Below are 18,148 nucleotides of genomic sequence, written 5' to 3'. Positions count from 1 at the left end.
CCAGCCCTTGCCTTTGAACAGTGTCCAGGCACTGATCACGGCTTCATGATCCTATTCTTCTGCCCTTCTTTTGGGCTTAATTCTGGAATGCTCTGTAGAGCTGGACACAGAGGGAAGAAAGCAGGTCAGCAGGCCTCTCTCCCGCATCCAGCCCTGTCCTTCTGAAGGCTGAGGACGTGCAGCCTCACACTCCAGACCTCCACTTCTCCCTTGTTCGTGTGAGGGAGCTGTCCCAGCACCCGGCCAGTGGGGCTACTGGGAGCTGACTATACCACCACCGTTTATGAAGCAGCTGCTCTGCACGTGATTCTGTTCTAGGCCCGTAATGTGCATTTTGTCATTTAACCTCCCAACAGCCCTATAAGGCAGGATAGAATTTTACAGACAGGGAAACGGAGGATTTGAGGTTAGTTAACTTACCCAGTGTCACAGAGCGACTAAGGGATGGCTGCAGGAATAGAACCCAGGCCCCAAAGCCCATGAGGTGCTTGTCTCATAGCTTCAACTACCTGTTCTGTGACCTGAGGCAAAGATCCCAAGGATTATCTAGCAGGCTGGAGCAGTGAAGGTGGATGCATTAGCCCTAAGGTCCCTGCAGTTTCTAGATTCCTCTCTGTGAATTGCTTTCGGGCTGGGCTTCACACAGGTATCGTCTTTAACTTCACAACATATGGGCCATTTGCTTCTAGGCAGCTACCTGCTAACCCACCCTCATTACGTCCTGCTTATAAAGTTGCTCACTTTCCAGCCCAGATCTGGCCTGAGGCCAGGATGAGTAAATCCCCACAACTCACCCCTCACTCTGCCCCATATTTCTGCCTTCTCTTAAACTGCCCCAAACTAAGAAGAGTTAAAAACAGAAGTAACATGTGCAGCACTAGAGGGACTATCTGTGGACATCGTTTCAGGAAAAAATGTCTCTCGGATTGGAAAGACATCAGGGATGGGACTTACTCAGAAGAAAGAGAATCCAGTCAGGATTCTGAGCCAAGTACGCAGCATCTCAAATCTCAGTTAAATAGAGATGTGTGTGTGTGTGCGTGTGTGTGTGCGCGCACGTACATGTGCGTGCAGTCAGAGGTGGGAAGAGGTGTGCAAGGAGGAAGGTAACAGGAGTTGGTATTAACACTATGAATTTTCCCCTGAGCTGCTCACCATGGCTTTGCAACAGTTTCTGGTCAGGACAGAGATGGAAAGTTGGGTTTAAACCAAAGGGCATCTCCCAGAGTGATTTACTGACTGGTGGGTTCTCCTGAGATGTGGGAGCTGGGGGGACTCGGAAGGCTCCTCCTTCCTGGCATCTTTCCAGATCGCAGGCAGCCCCTCAGTGTGGTAGCCCTTCACACAAACATTGAAGACTACACTTATTGTCTGTCACTGCTCACTGCTGTCCCCTCTCCCTGCAAGGCTGCAGCCAGATTTTCTCCAGAGGAGCAGTAGATAAGTCAGGCTGAATGATGGGGATGAAGAAGACACAAAGGGTTCTTCTGGGGAGTCAAAACAACATCTGGGCAGGGATTCTCCAGGCCCTTTGACAGCAAAACATAGGAGGCCATCTGAGACGGAAAAGGAAGCTCCTAACTTGTTTCTTGTATGAACACAGACTTTTTCAGACATACTGGCTTCAAATGTAGTAGGAAGGGTATAAAGGAGGGATAGTTCCGCTAACTAACAAGTTCACTAACATCTCTTCTGAGCAGAAGAGGCCTCAGTAATAAAATGCAGAAGAAACAGAAAATGATGACAATAGGATCACCTAACTTCAGACCAAAGAAGATGAAACTCAGCACCAGTTTCTTCTAAAATAATCAAGTTACTGTTCAAATGTTAATGGCAGAATAAAGAGAAGAGAGAAGGAAAATAAATTCTTGAGGCAGAAGAGTGGAGCTGACAGGTTAATAGCAGGGATTGGGAGAAGGCTTCTAGTTTTAGAAACAAAAACAGACATTTAGAAAAACATCCTCACTTAGGGGGACTGTGGTGATGAGAATGTGGCAGGGGAAAGCCCTGGATTGTTCCTTCAATGCATTCTCATCCCGTCTGTATTTTCTGAGCTTTAAAATGTATGAATGTAATGCAAGGTGTCTTGCTTCCTTAGGATTGGACCCTTCAGTAGCTCGACACCCTCTCTAACTTTCAGGGTTGCCTTTGTCTTTTCATCCTCCTGCTAAAATTTCAAAGGCTGTCACAGCCTTGGCTGCTTGTATTTGTGATTGAAGGAATTGCCACTCATGGCCAAGCCTCATTCTCGTCTCCAAATCTGAGAACTTGAGCAGCCCTGGCTCAAGCTCCCGGCTCTTAGATTCTCCCTTCTCTGGCCCCTCTTTCGGTCTATCTCCCTGAGTAGTCAGCTCCCTCTTGCTCCCCATAAATGGGGTTGCATCTTCCCATCTGCTCAGTGAAAACGACTCCCAGCTATGTGTTTCTAACCTAAGGTTTCTCCTGAACTCAGTTTCAGGACTGCCTTTCCTCCCTCAGTCCTCCTTGCTCGCTCGTAAAGACCACCACTGTGTATCCACCCAGGCCAAAACTCTGATCACACCCTTTCTCACGTTTCATATCCAACCCAACTGCAAAGGCCTACTGGTTCTCTCTCTAAAATGCGTCGGTGATGTACTCACGTCTGTCTCTCCATCTCCACCGCCATCAACACTCTCCAGGTCACCCTCGCCCACTGGAGGCCTGCAGTGTCCTCCTTACCCGCCTCTGCATTTCCCCTCCTCTCCTACAACGTGCTCTCCAGAGAAGACACCTGTCGTCTACGAATTCATTCACAGGTATTTACTCTGCCTTATCACCACTGTATCCCCACCATCCTCATCAGTGCCCAGAACATTAGAAGGTGCTCAGCAAATAATTAAGAAATAACTGCTGGACACCTGTATCTAGATTTCTCACACATGCCTGAATTATAATCGGTCCAAAGCTAAAATATTTTCTTCCCCAAAGTTCACCTAGCCATGAAATCTTGGGAGTCTTTTACTCCTCTCACATCAACTCAGTGTTTAATGCTAAATCATAAATGATTGTACTTCCACAGTTTTTTCATACCCATTTCCCTCGTTTCAAGTTATCACTGCCTCCACTTACTAACTAATCACGGCAGTCTCCTAATTGATCCCTCTGTGTGTATTCTGAAATATCAGTGTTTCTAAAGCGGAGCTGATGAAGAAAAAAACTTCTCTGGTTCTTTTTTCTGGCTGTGCCGTGGCTTGTGGGGTCTTAGTTCCCCAACCAGAGACTGAACCTGGGCCATCGGGAGTGACAGGGAAGAGTCCTAACCACTGGGCCGCCAGGGAATCCCCCCTCCCTTTTTTTTTTTTTTTTTTTAACGTAGAGCACTTCACCTGGCATTTAAGGGTCTTCGAAGGCTTATCTTCTGTTTTATTCCTACACACACCTTAAGTTCTAATGAAACAGGGCTATTTGTTGTTCATCTGGCCAAGTTTGAGCCCCGCCACACCCATGTCTTTTCATTCCCAATTACTAGTGTCTGGCACATAATGGCTCAGTAAAGCTTGCTGAATGCCTTCTTGTTGAAATTCTGCTTAATCTAAACAGTTCACTTTCTTCATCAAGATTTCCTTCATTGGGCTTCCCTGGTGGCGCAGTGGTTGAGAGTCCGCCTGCCGATGCAGGGGACACGGGTTTGTGCCCTGGTCCGGGAAGATCCCATGTGCCGCGGAGCGGCTGGGCCCGTGAGCCATGGCCGCTGAGCCTGCGCGTCCAGAGCCTGTGCTCCACAATGGGAGAGGCCACAACAGTGAGAGGCCCATGTACCACAAAAAAAAAAAAAAAAAAAAAAAAAGATTTCCTTCATTGCCTTCACCCAGAGATCTTTCTCCCCTCCTTTTCTAGTCCTTCCGGCACTTAACCCTTCCACAGCTACGTCATATGGTCATTCCTCTGAGAGGCTGCAAGTTAGCACAGTGTGTCTTACTTCGCTTTTGTATCTATTGCAGTATCTAACACAATACCCTGCACACAGTAGATATTCAATAAATGTTTGACTTTAACTTCTATAATTCTAACTCTGGAGTTCCACTTTCTACTTCTCTGTGGATTCTTCCCTTGTTAAAGAAAAAAAATTTTTTTTTCCCCATTAGCACAGTAGTATTTACCAGATTTCAATTATTGAATGCTGACGGCTCAGTGAGAGACCCACAGCAATGTCTCTCCCCGAACTGCCAAACCAAATGTCAAACTACACCTTGCTCTTATGGTCTCCAATCAAGGAGCAAAAGCACATGGCTAGGGATTAGAAAAACAAAACAGGAAGGTTTATAAAAAATAATTTAAAATATCTGACCTAAGGTAAATGCTGAGCTTTTCGGAATAGATTCAGCCCATAAACTAACACACAGAGTAGGGTAGGTATCCTTAAGAGTAGGTACTCAGGCTACAACGCCTGAGATTCCTCCGCAAAAGCAAAGAACATGCAAGACCACGCTTATTCTCAGGAGTGTGGGCAGAGGGGAGAATATAATCACCCAGAGGACACGGTATTGAGCTGGCATTCGTTAGGGGTAATAGGTACCATTCAGCTCAGATTCCAGAGAGAAGTTTCCTAAGTAACTTGAAAAATGAAAAAGTATATACATGTGGCTGCGGGCAGGCGGACAGTGCTAAGATCTGTCCCAAGGGCTCTGCCAGGCTCTATCTGCATAAGGCTGAGGAACAGAAGTCCTGTGAGTCTTAACGTGGAGTTTGTGCAAGCTGGCACAACCAACCCTGAGGGTTGAGGGGGAAGAAGGAATTTTCAAAGGAGGAATTTTCTGGAAATAGAACTTTGGACCAGGGGCCTCCCAGCTTCTCCTTTTCCCACCCTTCCCCATCTCCTGCTCTCAAACAACCGCCTCACTAGCTAGTTGGTCAGGAGGACTAGTCAGATGTTCCTTCCCATTTTCAGACTGATCATTCAAACTCAAATCTCAAACGTCTTTCTTCACCTCTTCCCACACAACCCAAAGGATTTGTAAGTCTAGGAAACCAAAAAATAGTTTCATCAATAAATCAATTTATTTAAAAGAATATGTTACAATTAATTACACTAAGTGACATTACCAAACAATTTTAGAGTGGTTAGCTCTAGAACAAGGAATGAAAGAAACACTGTTAGCCATTATGTGTCTGTGTATTTTCTCTTCACATTTCTTAAATCACAAATAAAAAATACAAGATACTGCAGTGAAAATACAATTAGAGTTTCTCTCAAATAAATTAAAAGTGTGCATGGTCTGGGGAAAACTGAAGCCCTGCTCACTGGCTTACAAAGGGGGATGTGATATAAAACTGGTGTCCAAGTTTAGCAGTTAGTTGGCCAGTGCCTCCACCCACATCATCCCCTCTTCGATTCTGTTCTTCCCCAGAGCCTTAAGCTTCCCACACACCCTAGATTACTGCTGAGGAGTGAGCTGACACCATCCTGTATGAGTGAGGCCTGGCATGATGTGCTCAGGTTTAGGGCAAGAGGAGGGCAGGAGGTGAAACCGGAAGATGGGGAACTAAAGATGCACACCCACTGCCTCTGCTATCTGAGTATTTACCCACATCACCCTCCCTCCAAAAGGAAGCTAATGTGACACAATGACTCTGGAAGGAACCTAGCGGTATGCTGGGGTGCAAAAGACCAAATGGTTTCTACCGCTGAATCAATCCAGCCAGAGAACATGAAGCAGAGAAGAGAGGGCACAGTTGTCCCTCTAGGTCTGGAGACTTCGGGTCACCCAGGATGCAGTCCCCTTTAAGAAAACTGCCTTCAAGAGCCAGGCCCCTAAGCTGGCAAATTCTGAAGTGAAAGAGAGAGGTATCACCTCCTGTTAGAGCTGCTGCTCCAAGCACTGGGTTTGGAGATATAAGAAGGGATAACCCGAAGCTACTGGCCTGCGTAACTAAAGGATGAAACTGGATGGGCCAGGCACGGGGATGCTGAACATTTCTCTAATTCCTCCCTGAGAGCTGTCCAGGCCCAGGAGCTGCCCCGAGCACTCGCCTGTGCTGAGCTTAGACCTAGGGCAAGGGGAGGGCAGAAAAAGGGAGAGTAAAATAAAAATGTAAGGAGCAGAAAACCCAAAGTATGGCCCAAGGGAACCCTTTCTGCAGGGATAGGTGTCTCAGGGCCTGCATTTTCTCCTGATCCATAAAAACTCTGAGTTTTTATGGATAGAAACTCTCTGTTGGGAAGGGAGGACAACAAGAGATCAGGGAGATCCTGCTGGCTCTGCTGGGGCAAAGCAGGGGGAAAGGGGAGACTATTTCCCGGAGACAAACTGCAAAAAGAGACTGAGCAGAAGACTCCCTGGGCAGAACCCTGGACTGAGAAAGGTGGTAGGGATTCAAGAAAGGAAGTGCAGAGCAAGGGGGAAAGGGTATCACACTAACACTGCTTCGTGCAAAGAAGAGCTTGACTGGATGGAGCTGTACAGCCACAGCGACCTCTGCCTCCATTGCAGGACGCTGCTGTGGGTGGGAGAGAAGAAGGCGCTGTCCTCCAGGGCTTCCCTGCTCTCCCCTTCTCACTGTAGCTGGGGCTTTGTTAGTGGTACAGCCTCAAGCAGGGGCTAAACAGGCTAACTACCTACAGGGCCCTCACCCAATCTCCAAGCACCAAGTGAGTGCCAGGTCAGAACGACACAGGAGCAGCGTCTATGCACGCTAAAGGCATCCCCGCTACTCTCACATCACAGGTCAGCATCTGGGCTTCCCACTGACTCCCGGATTTGTTCATTCCTCTCCCACTCTAAAGGAATAGGGGCAAACTGCTATTTTTAAAGTTTGAACAAAGCTGGTGCCAAAAGCCTCTTCAGCATCTTGGAGTGGGCAATCAACATACCTTCTTTCCAGGGTCCTTTGGCTCATTATTAAATTCATTTAAGCCAGAAGAAGTTAATTCTGTGCCAAAGCCTCCAAATCAGGGATCACTCTCTGCAATTTTAAACATTCAGCTTTCCTACATTTTGCACTCTGTGATTCCACCTGGGTTTGGAGAAGGTGAGGAAAGATAGGATGTCCTATACGATCCCACACCCCGTGGGGCAAGCGCCTGCCAAGACAACAGAGTGAGACAGAGAGCAAAGTGGCCTCACAACAATCTGCAAAAACAAGTTACAAAAACAGAAACTTCAAACCACCCCAACACTGCTCAGTGGAGTTGACTACAACCAACTATGGCTGCCTCCCAGTTAGACAAAGCAAAAGATGCCATTCTATGGAGGTTTCTGTTTAGAAGGTAGAGAAGGAAAAAAGTAAAGAAGGCTCAAAAATGTTTCAGGTGCATCGGAGCCTGACTGTATCAGAGCTCCCAATGCAGTACCTTTGGAGGCTGGGGGTTGAGAATGTTGCTCCACCCCAGTCAGCCCTGGCCCCAGATCCTGGGATGTAGCTCTCAGGTCTCAAAAGGTCTAACTGCAAGATCAGATGAGGAGCTCTTTGAGGGACAAAAAGATTTTCCTTCAGGTTCCTTTTAATTCAAAGCTGAGATCCAACCCAAATCACCCATATTACTACTGCTCCTTCCTGGGTCCTCAGCTGGCTTGGACGGGGTATGGTTTGCCCGGCACAGGCCACCGACCCTTCCAAGTTTCCCCAAGGCCTTGGGGATGCTGTCAGATCCTTCCCCAACATGGGCGTTTAAGGAAGTCACAGAGAATGTAATAGTTATGGGTGGTTATTGGTCAGCAATGGAGTAGGGACAAGCTTATATTCATAGGGACTTTCTTCTTTCCTTCCCCCTACTTAAGTCCAATCTTTGTGCCTAAAGGTATCAGCTTTAACTCTGGTCCCAAGTACCATCCCTGCTTCAGAAAGAGCAGGGAAATGGGAAATCATGACCTCTAAGTGTTTCAGGTGTCTGTGGCGTCAACCTCCTGAGCCCGCCCTCCCCTTCATTCTAGGCCTGTTGAGGGAAACCATACAGGGGGCCCTCGGGAAGCAGGAAGATGTAGAATGTGGCTAAAAGCCATGAGTGGAAGAGACAGAGATGGACCAGGAAAGTTGTCTTGGAATCAAGAGAGACCACACCAAGTCTTTAGACTCTCGCTGCAGATCTGCAGCCTTGCTGCCCTTGAGAAACACACCTCTTTCTCCTCCCCAGCAGCCTCTTGGAAGATAAAGAAACTATGCTCCTTGCTCCTCAGACTCTATGGCAACCCATGATCCAGAATCTTCATTCAATACAAAAAAGGGGGGAAAAACCCAAGCAGGTTGTAAACTTTTCGAGTCCTTCATGAGGAGAGGTATTTTTCCCTGTAAATTTTTTTTTTCCTTTTTAAAGTTTGTTTCAAAATAAAGAGAGCAAGAGAGAAGTCATGAATTCTAGTGAAAGGTGTGTAAAAACACAAGCTAAAAAAGGTACTGCCATCAATATGAAATTTAAAAAGAAATATATATATGTATATACGTGCAGCTAATTTGTGTATATATAATTTTTACATACATACATATATATGCCTGAACAGTGCAAATGGATGGAGTTCATAGTTCCAGTTCTAAAAATATAGTACAAGGAGAGTCTGTTGGTATGAGGCCCAGTTGAAAAGACAAAGATACCTTTGGCGAGTTGGTTGGGCTTATTTCTTTTCCTGTCTTAACTCAGTTGACTCCTGGTGCTGACCCATCTGTTGTTCTCTACCAGCTCAATTCCAGAGATATGAAATTCAGAGGGATTATTAATAATATTTAGTTTAGGACTTTTGAATATAATGACTTTTTTCCTTTTTCTCTTCTTTCGTGTTAATGGTTACTCTGTCTGACATGGGAGACGAAAGGGATAAGAGGATGAGGGTGAAGAGAAGGGAAGAGGGTAACGAAAGGCTAGGTGGCCACATCTCTCTGCTGTGACCTCGCCATCTGGAAAATGTTCTGAAAGGAAAAAAAGAAAACAGTTACTGGGAAGCCTTAGGTGTCCTCATCTCCTCCCATCTAGAGACAACCCCTCACACAGAAAATGTATGACTGGATGGATGACTTGATCTGATTGGCCTCTTCACTTGATATAACTTTCCATCAAGAATCATAGCCTTTTAGAGTTGGAAGGGACCTAGGATATTAACTATCCGGTTCAGCCTTCCTGTCTCACAGATGAGGAAAGATGAGAAAACTGAGATCCAGGGAGGCTGATTTGTCCAAGATCACAGAGAGAAAAAAAGCTGGGAGAGAATCCAGATCTGATTCCCAGAGCCCTATGTTCTTTCTACTATACCAAGAATATAAATTTTCTTATTCCTGACTTTACCCTCTGAACCTTGGGAACATATTCTTTGAGAGTAAGTAGCTAATTATTCTGAATGTTTTAAATTCTGTTCCAGCACTGGCATATACAGACAGCAGGAAAGCAGCAGCAAAAACCTTCTCATGCACACACACTCTTGGTTAGCCTAGACAGACTCTTTCACATCTCACCCAGTCAGAATGGCTAAAACTGAGGACAGCTGCCCTTCTGGGTCAGGAAGAACACAGAGGGCGACCGATAAAAAACAAGCAGAGGAGGTTGCATGAAGTTATGAGGGATGGAATAGCCTGTAGCCAATGGCCAGTCTCTAGACAATGGAAGGAGGGCTTTTTGGCACAGTCCGTTTAGCGTCCAAGGCTAATAACCTCTCTGGAAGAATATCCTGGCTCACATGGGATAACCAGTCTCTAACTAATACTCCTAGACAGATGGAGATGAGGGCCCCAGGTATTTGGCCACAGGACTATACATTTTAAACAAACAAACAAAAAAAGATGAAAAGGCCAATTCAAGATTGTTTAGAATTACCTCTTTTCTCCACTTGAGCTCGCAGAACACCCTCTCGAAGCATTCATGCATGTAATTGAACTGAAAAAAAAAACAGAGCAACACTCACTGGCTTCTCAAGACCAGGCACCAGAGGACCATGCCTTTGAACTCCTGCCCAGAGTCACCTTCCAAACTTGCTCAGCCTAGAGAAAAACCTTAACAAGCTCCATAAAACCCAGGCCTGGCTCATCTGCTATTCTCTGGCTCCTTCTAGTGGTTAACTGTGAGTCAAGTGGGATATGAAATTGCCAATCCTAATCAGGCCTAAAGGAAAGCCAGGAAGAACCTGGGGCTCTAGGATTCAAACAGGTTCAGATCTCAAAACAACTGCTCTACAGCTCTCTCCATTTATGCATTTAGCTTAAGGAGAACTTTAAGCCCAATCTACTTTCCCCGTGCATGCTTCCCCAACTACCACTCACATATGGTGTGAAGATTTTAACCCATCGAGGCTTCTTCTCTCCTCGAGCATATTCAAAACAGAAGGCCATTCCTTCTTCATCTGTATCCCATCGTTGCATCTCATCCCATTCAAATGCTATTACCTGGTTCTAAACAACCGAGAACAAGAGCATAAGTTTGAGAATGCTGGGGAGCTTAGGTAAGATGGTTCTGAACCAGACAGCAGAAAAGAAATCAGTAGAGATGTCTACATCATTTCAGGGAAAAGCCTGTGACAGAAGAATAAAAGTCAGTGTAAGCAGCCAGTGAAGGTGAGGAGCAGTGTAGATCCAGAGCCTATTTACCCCAGTCAAAACAGTCTTGATATCATTTCCCCCACAAGGAGGAATTAAAACATAGCAAGGGAGTATCAAAGTATTCCTGGTGTTCCTGGACCATGCCCCCTGACTTCCCAGCTACATGCTAAATGAACTCTCACCTCCAGCTGTCCTTCTTCAGTGCAGGCATGCAGTTTAAAGTGCGTGATGCTGATGGCTGTGATAACATGCCCCTTTCTCCTGGAGTCGCAGGCACAGTGGGGGAAGATGATTTCATTGTAGCCCTCACAAGTCCTTAGCATGTTGAGGTACTAGAGAAAAAAGGAAAGAGAAACAGTGTTACTATAGAACCACACCATCATCAGGAGCTGCTGCGATGGCACACAAAAGAACCGAGAGAAACCTCGCAACCTGGAGACCTTGCCTCTGGTCTCACATCCATTGCCGAGCTGGGACAGGACTCCTAGATGATCCTTTATCCTTCTAACTTCCAACTCCATACTTCCAACCCTGCTCTCTTTCTCTACTTATATATAATTGAAGCCAGAAGAGATACTGCAACCAAGAGCCCTAGGACTAGAGGGAACTCACAATGCCATTTAGTCCAGCCCTCTATTTTCACTGTACCTAAGGGATGCAATCAAATCTATCCTTATAATTAAGGTAAGAGAGCTAATGTTTCTCATCTCTTCTCCAATCAAAAGTTAGAATGATCTCAGTGATGAGGATTAAGCTATCCTAAATCTCATATTCATAAAAAGTTTAAGCTGAAGGAAACTTTAAAAGTTAGTCATTTTACAGAAACTCAGAATAATAATGAGACTTGCTTAATGTCACAGGTAATAGTAAGTGGCACAACCAGGATTAGAAGCCAGGTTTAATTTCTAAGCCTCTGATCCTTTCTCTATTACCAACCTGTCCCATTTAGCCCCACTGTCCCCTGGGTCTCCAGCATATATGTCTCCTTAAAAAGCATCTAGACCCAAAACAAGTGACATATGTGACCCTCACAGGTACAATGCTCCAAGACTGATCCAGAGAGGTCTCTGAACTCTTTGTCCCTTCTCCTCTACAGTTAAGGCTGGCCTCTCTCTTACTTAACTCACTATGTTGAGTTGAGAGGGGAGAGAGTAAAAGATAATGAATGGGAAGGAGAGAAGAGAAATAGGGAAAGATGATAAGGAAAAATAAGATGCAGGGACTCTGACCTGGTTTCCTCAGTGATTGCCTGGGAAACAAGCAAATAGTCTCAAGTCTGTGTGACACCCCCATCTGCATGTCACACAGGAAGAACAAGGCATAGTGGTGATGTGCGCAGAGAGTTAGAGAGAAGACAAAGGTATAGCACCCTAGTTGATTTCAACTAGATGGGTACGGAGGTTAGAATACACTGGAGAGCTGCCTTCCGCCTCACCAAGAGAAAAGAAGAGACAGGCACAAAAAGGACCCTAGGCAACCTATGGCTCTGGTACCAAGGAATGGCACCTAAGACTGTCTCTACTGCCACCAGGGACTGTCTGGGAAGACCTAAGGGCCCAGGGGGAAAAAAAATTACACCACAGGCTCCCTTCCCTACTTTGTATTTACTTCTGCTTGGGGAAAATAACAGCAACTTTAAAGGTGAAAACTTATAAAGGGGTAGCAAGAACACAGGGACAGGGTCAATACAGAAGTGCCAAAATACTTCACTTGCATCATTTTTCTTCTCTGTCTCCCTCCGTTACCCCATCCATCCCCCTTGACCATCATCCATCCTGAACCAGTGATAAACTGCTTAGGCCTTCTACTGGCACTATGAACAAAAATAAATCTCTGGCTACTATCTATACTTTGGTAAATATGACAGGCAGTGGATGACATAGGAGAGAACTCTTCTGGGGTTATAACAAGCAGCAAACAGCAGAGTAGTGATCAAGAGCCTGGGCCCAGAACGCCCCAGGCTTGAATCCTGGACCCATAACTTCCTAACTCTGTAATCTTGGGCAAGTTATTTGAACTCTAGCAAATTATTAAATCCTAGGAGCCTTTGTTTCCTCTTCCATAAAAAGGGAAATAATAATAGCATCTATACCATACAGTTATTTGTGACCTTGAAAAGTATCTAGCATAGTACTTAGTACATAATTAGGTATTCAATACATGACAGCTTTAAAAAAAATTTTAAAGGCTCCATTAAGGTAAGGTGTCATCGGGGAAATTTAAGGTTTTCCTGAGATTATCAGGTCAGGTAGTATTTCTCAGTTTTAAGTGGGCAATCTCTACATTCCTCGATTTGCAGAAAACACAGAGAAGAAATATTTAAAATTTTACATACATCCAAATTTCCAAAGGAAAGTTAATTTTTGTTTTCAAACATATTTACATAAGGGTGTAGCTATGTACTTCAAACAAAAAATTATCCTGTCTATTCTCCTTTCATATTAAATTCTGAGTAGCTAAATATGTATCCTAAATTACCTTCCTTGATTTGTATACCACTTAGATGATGGTGCACATCAGGCAAGAGAAGAGGACAGGTATGGCATGGGACATTTTATAAATGTTCAATGTTCAGCAAGATAGGTAAATACTGAAATAGGGTGGTTATTAAAGCAGAGACAGTACTTAACAGAGCAAAACACTTTAGGTGAGGGATGGAGGTCCATTCTGGAGAACTCTCTGTTCTCCCAAACAACCTGCCAAGGGTCAAACCAGATCTAAAATTGAAATAAAGGCCTGAGAGGAAACTTGGAAGCCAACTCTCCCAAATTCCAAGGGTAGTGTTTCTCAAGCACCTAAAGTTGCAGACTCACTAGGGTGCTTCTGTAAAAATCTTCACAAATATTTCTAGATCTTACCCCTAGAGGTTCTGGTTTAGTAAATGTGAGGTGGGGTCCAGAAATCTGCATTTTGAGCAGGCTTAACAAGTGATTCCCATGTAACTGGGCTGGCAACTACACTTTGAGAAACACTGACTTCCACATATACTGCCTTGTGTGAAATCATTAAAAATTATGTTGACAAACACAAACCCAGAAACTTTTTTTCTTTTTTAATAAGTTTATTTATTTTATTTATTTATCTATGGCTGTGCTGGGTCTTCGTTGCTGCGTGCGGGCTTTCTCTACTTGCGGCGAGTGGAGGCTACTCTTCGTTGCAGTGTGCGGGCTTCTCATTGCAGTGGCTTCTCTTGCTGTGGAGCACAGGCTCTAGGCGTGCGGCTTCAGTAGTTGTGGCGCACAGGCTTATTTGCTCCGCAGCATGTGGGATCTTCCCGGACCAGGGCTCGAACCCACGTCCCCTGCATCGGCAGGCGGATTCTTAACCACTGCGCCACCAGGGAACCCCAAACCCAGGAACTTCTTATTTGTCAGTTCAACAATGGCAAGACATAAGTTACACGTTCACTGCTTGTGTGAGAGTTGAAAAAAAAGAGAGAGGGACTTCCCTGGTGGTGCAGTTGTTATGAATCCGCCTGCCAATGCAGGGGACACGGGTTCGAGCTCTGGTCCGGGAAGATCCCACATGCCACAGAGCAACTAAGCCTGTGTGCAACAGCTACTGAGCCTGCACTCTAGAGCCTGCAAGCTACAACTACGGAGCCCGCGAGCCACAACTACTGAAGACTGCACGCCCAGAGCCCGTGCTCCGCAACAAAAGAAGCCACTGCAATGAGAAGCCCGAGCACCGCAACGAAGAGTAGCCCCCGCTCGCTGCAACTAGAGAAAGCCCACATGCAGCAACGAAGACCCAACTCAGCCAAAAATAAGATAAATAAATATTAAAGACTTAAAAAAAAGAGAGAGAGAAAAAAAAGAAAAAACAAGTCTTATGTACACTATATTCTCAACCATCCTAATTTGAGATTCAATCTAACTTTGCAAACAGGTAAAAAACAAAAACATTTTGATCACACTGGGTATTACAAACTATGGCAAACGTATGAGCTGTCCTCTGTATTCGGAGAGCAAGGGAACTTACACAAAGCTTATTTATCTGTTAACTTTGGAGTATTTTGTCAAGATTCTACTTGAGAGCTAGCAACCTGAACATCCCCAATTTACAGAAATGAAACCGAAAGTGACAAGTTTGTGAATTGCTGAAGGTCTCACAGTGATCTGGCAACTAATCGTAGTGATATGGCCTAATCTCAGGCCTATCAACTGTGCTAAGTTGTTATCATAATGGTATCAAGACCTACGGGCTCTGAAGGGTCCATCTGAGGTGGTAGTTTCAATGTATTGACCATTGACTAGGCTAATGTCTTTGAACACTGATACCTGAATAAAACCCAAACTTTTGTCAGGGGGGAGGTCTTTAAAATAGGACTGCAGTATTATGGGGCCGGTACACACTTGTACACTGGCACCAGGTTTTCAAGAGAAGCATATTTTATACTCAGTTCAGATGACCCACGGGGAAACCTATCAGTGTACTAACTGCACTTGTGTTCTTAACTGAGGATTACAAGATACAAACTTGAGCCTAAAAAATTATTTCATAATAGATTATTATGCTTGTTAAACTCAGATTTTCTATATTTTGCCACAGAACAACCCAAACCTATTTATTTCTCTAGCACTTTGCACTGTGCCTGGCACACACTTGGTGCTCAACAAATACTTTTTGTTAAATGTATAAATGGAAGCTAGTGTGTTTAGAGTGCTATATGTGCAAAGAAACAATCTGTATTCCATATTCAGAAGGCCTTATGAAATTACTTTGATTCTGCTGGCTTTGACAAAGGCAAAGAACTATTGCAGAGGTGGACAGCCCTTTTCAGTAGAAGATGCAGATGTGTTGGTCAGAATCATGCATTAATATATAGAAGACAATACCATTATCTTAAAGAAGAGGTGGAAGTTGAGTTTTAAAATCCTGTCTCCCACATAGCAAAATTCCCTTTACCAAAATTCTGCCAGGACTTTATTCTATTTTTTCAAAAACATTTTTATTTATTTTCAAATAATTATTTATTTATTTATTTGGCGCCCCGCAGCACGCGGGATCTTCGTTGCCGTGTGCAGGATCTTTTTAGTTGAGGCTCTTAGCTGTGGCATGTGGGATCTAGTTCCCTGACCAGGGATTGAACTCAGGCCCCCTGCATTGGGAGCGTGGAGTCTTAACCACTGGACCATCAGGGAAGTCCCAAAACTTAATTCTATTTAAAAGATTTTTGTGTTGTCTATTTCAGCCTGTTCGTATGCAGAACATTGGTGGATGGTTCCCTTTTTGTCACATGAGTGATAAAATAACTATTCCACCTAGATATAAGACTATGGGCTTAAGTTCAGTGGCTAACTTGTTTCCATTCTTATTCCAATACAATTAATTAATTAAAAAAATAAATAAATAAAATTATTTATTTATTTTTGGCTGCGTTGGGTGTTCGTTGCAGTGCGCGGGTTTCTCATTGTAGTGGCTTCTCTTGTTGCCGAGCACAGGTTCTAGGCGCACAGGCTTCGGTAGCTGTGGCACACCAGCTCAGTAGTTGTGGTTCACAGGCTCTAGAGCACAGGCTCAGCAGTTGTGGTGCATGGGCTTAGCTGCTCCGTGGCATGTGGTATCTTCCCGGACCAGGGCTCGAACCCATGTCCCCTGCATTGGCAGGCAGATTCTTAACCACTGTGCCACTAGGAAAGTCCCAATACAATTAATTTAGATGGATCAACATTCCCTCCTAAGAACTTCTCAGAAAGTACAAAAGAAATTCAGGTGACCTATCAGAATTATTACCAATGCAATTACTGCCTTGTGTAAAAACTGTGTGAAAACTATTATGAAAAACTATAACTGGAAAAATTTCAACTATCTGAATTGGCCAAGAAAGAAGTTTTAAGATGATATAGGTGCAAGTTTTCATAAGTGTTCTTCACAAATTTTATTTTTGACAATTTTCATCCCTCTATTTATAGCAGATACCAATTCAAAACTAATTTTGAAATATTCCAAGAATATCATAGGTAGCCCTCTCCCACAGAACTTTCTGTGATGATGAAAATGTTCCATATCTGGGCTGTCCAATACAGTAGCTACTAGCCACATGTGACTACTCAACACCTGAAATGTGCTAATGCATCGGAAGAACTGGATTTTAAATTTTATTTAAGTTAAATGAATTTAAAATTAAATTTAAATAGCCACATGAGGCTAGCAGCTATGGAACTGAACAACACAGCTCTAGGATATCATACTAACCAAACGCACTACTGAGCGTAAATGTTTAAGCAACTGCACAGGTGGGAGTTAGGAAAACAAATGATTTTGTGATTGCTAAATCACAACTAAAATAATTTCTAATGTTAAACATCCAAATATTAATTCTTACAGAATCTTATTTTTATCATATTAAATGTTTTACACATCTAATTTTAGGACTTTTTATTATCAAAAAGAATACTGTTTGGTTATTATTAATAATAAAGTTATATACCTATATATACCACAATAAGCTTTCTGTGTGCTAAATGGAGGAACACAATGGACTTTATATCAAGGTCTGTATCTCCCTCCTTCTTTTTAAATCAGTTAAGCCACTGACCAGGTTGTAAAACATCTTTCAAAAATGACTAGAATAGGTTTAAGAGATAAGAAGGGGCATTTTCAAAAAGCACATGAAAAGATGCTCAACATCACTAATTATTAGAGAAATGCAAATCAAAACTACAATGAGGTATCACCTCACACCAGTCAGAATGGCCATCATCAAAAAGTCTACAAATAGCAAATGCTGGAGAGGGTGTGGAGAAAAGGGAACCCTCTTACACTGTTGGTGGAAATGTAAGCTGATGCAGCCACTGTGGAAAACAGTATGGCGGTTCCTCATAAAACTAAAAATAGAACTACCATATGACCCAGCAACCCCATTCCTGGGCATATATCTATACAAAACCGTAATTCAAAAAGATATATGCGGGCTTCCCTGGTGGTGCAGTGGTTAAGAATCCGCCTGCCAATGCAGGGGACATGGGTTAGAGCCCTGGTCTGGGAAGATCCCACATGCAGCGGAACAACTAAGCCTGTGCGTCACAGCTTCTGAGCCTGTGCTCTAGAGCCCATGAGCCACAACTACTGAGCTGGAGTGCCACAACTACTAAAGCCCGTGCCCCTAGAGCCTGTGCTCGGCAACAAGAGAAGCCACTGCAATGAGAAGCCCGCACACCTCAATGAAGAGTAGCCCCCACTTATCACAACAAGAGAAAGCCCGCACACAGCAACAGAGACCCAACACAGCCAAAAATGAAAATAAATAAAATAAATAAATTTATTTAAAAAAATGCACCCCTATGTTCATGGCAGCACTATTCACAATAGCCAAGACATAGAAACAACCTAAATGTCCACCAACAGATGAATGGATAAAGACGTGTTACATATATACAATGGAATACTACTCAGTGCTATAAAAAAGAACAAAATAATGCCATTTGCAGCAACATGGATGCAACTAGAGATTATCATACTAAATGAAGTCAGAAGGAGAAAGACAAATACCATATAATATCACTTATATGTGGAATCTAAATTATGACACAAATGAACCTATCTACGAAACAGAAACACAGACACAGAGACCAGACTGGTGGTTGCCAAGGGGGAGGAGGTTGAAGGAAAAATGGAGTGGGAGGTTGGTGTTAGCAGATGTAAGCTTTTATATACAGAATGGATGAGC

General features: G+C 43.9%; 1 protein-coding gene across 1 annotated transcript in view; it reads right to left on the bottom strand.

The window, feature by feature from the left end:
* Positions 1–4,997: 4,997 nt before the first annotated feature.
* The window catches only part of SNX27 (sorting nexin 27), an 85,024-nt gene continuing 71,873 nt past the window's right edge, over positions 4,998–18,148 (bottom strand). Inside the window, exons 9-12 of the mRNA XM_032646869.1 lie at positions 10,659–10,808; positions 10,201–10,329; positions 9,758–9,817; positions 4,998–8,859 (exon numbers count right to left, since the gene is read on the bottom strand). Of these exons, the coding sequence (XP_032502760.1) occupies positions 8,812–8,859; positions 9,758–9,817; positions 10,201–10,329; positions 10,659–10,808 (387 nt within the window). The 3' untranslated portion in view covers positions 4,998–8,811. The remainder of the gene's footprint in view (positions 8,860–9,757; positions 9,818–10,200; positions 10,330–10,658; positions 10,809–18,148) is intronic.

This window comes from Phocoena sinus, chromosome 1 (assembly GCF_008692025.1).
Source record: "Phocoena sinus isolate mPhoSin1 chromosome 1, mPhoSin1.pri, whole genome shotgun sequence".
Taxonomy (NCBI): domain Eukaryota; kingdom Metazoa; phylum Chordata; class Mammalia; order Artiodactyla; family Phocoenidae; genus Phocoena; species Phocoena sinus.
The sequence above is the reverse complement of the archived record's forward strand: the minus strand, read 5'-3'. Positions and strand labels throughout refer to the sequence as shown.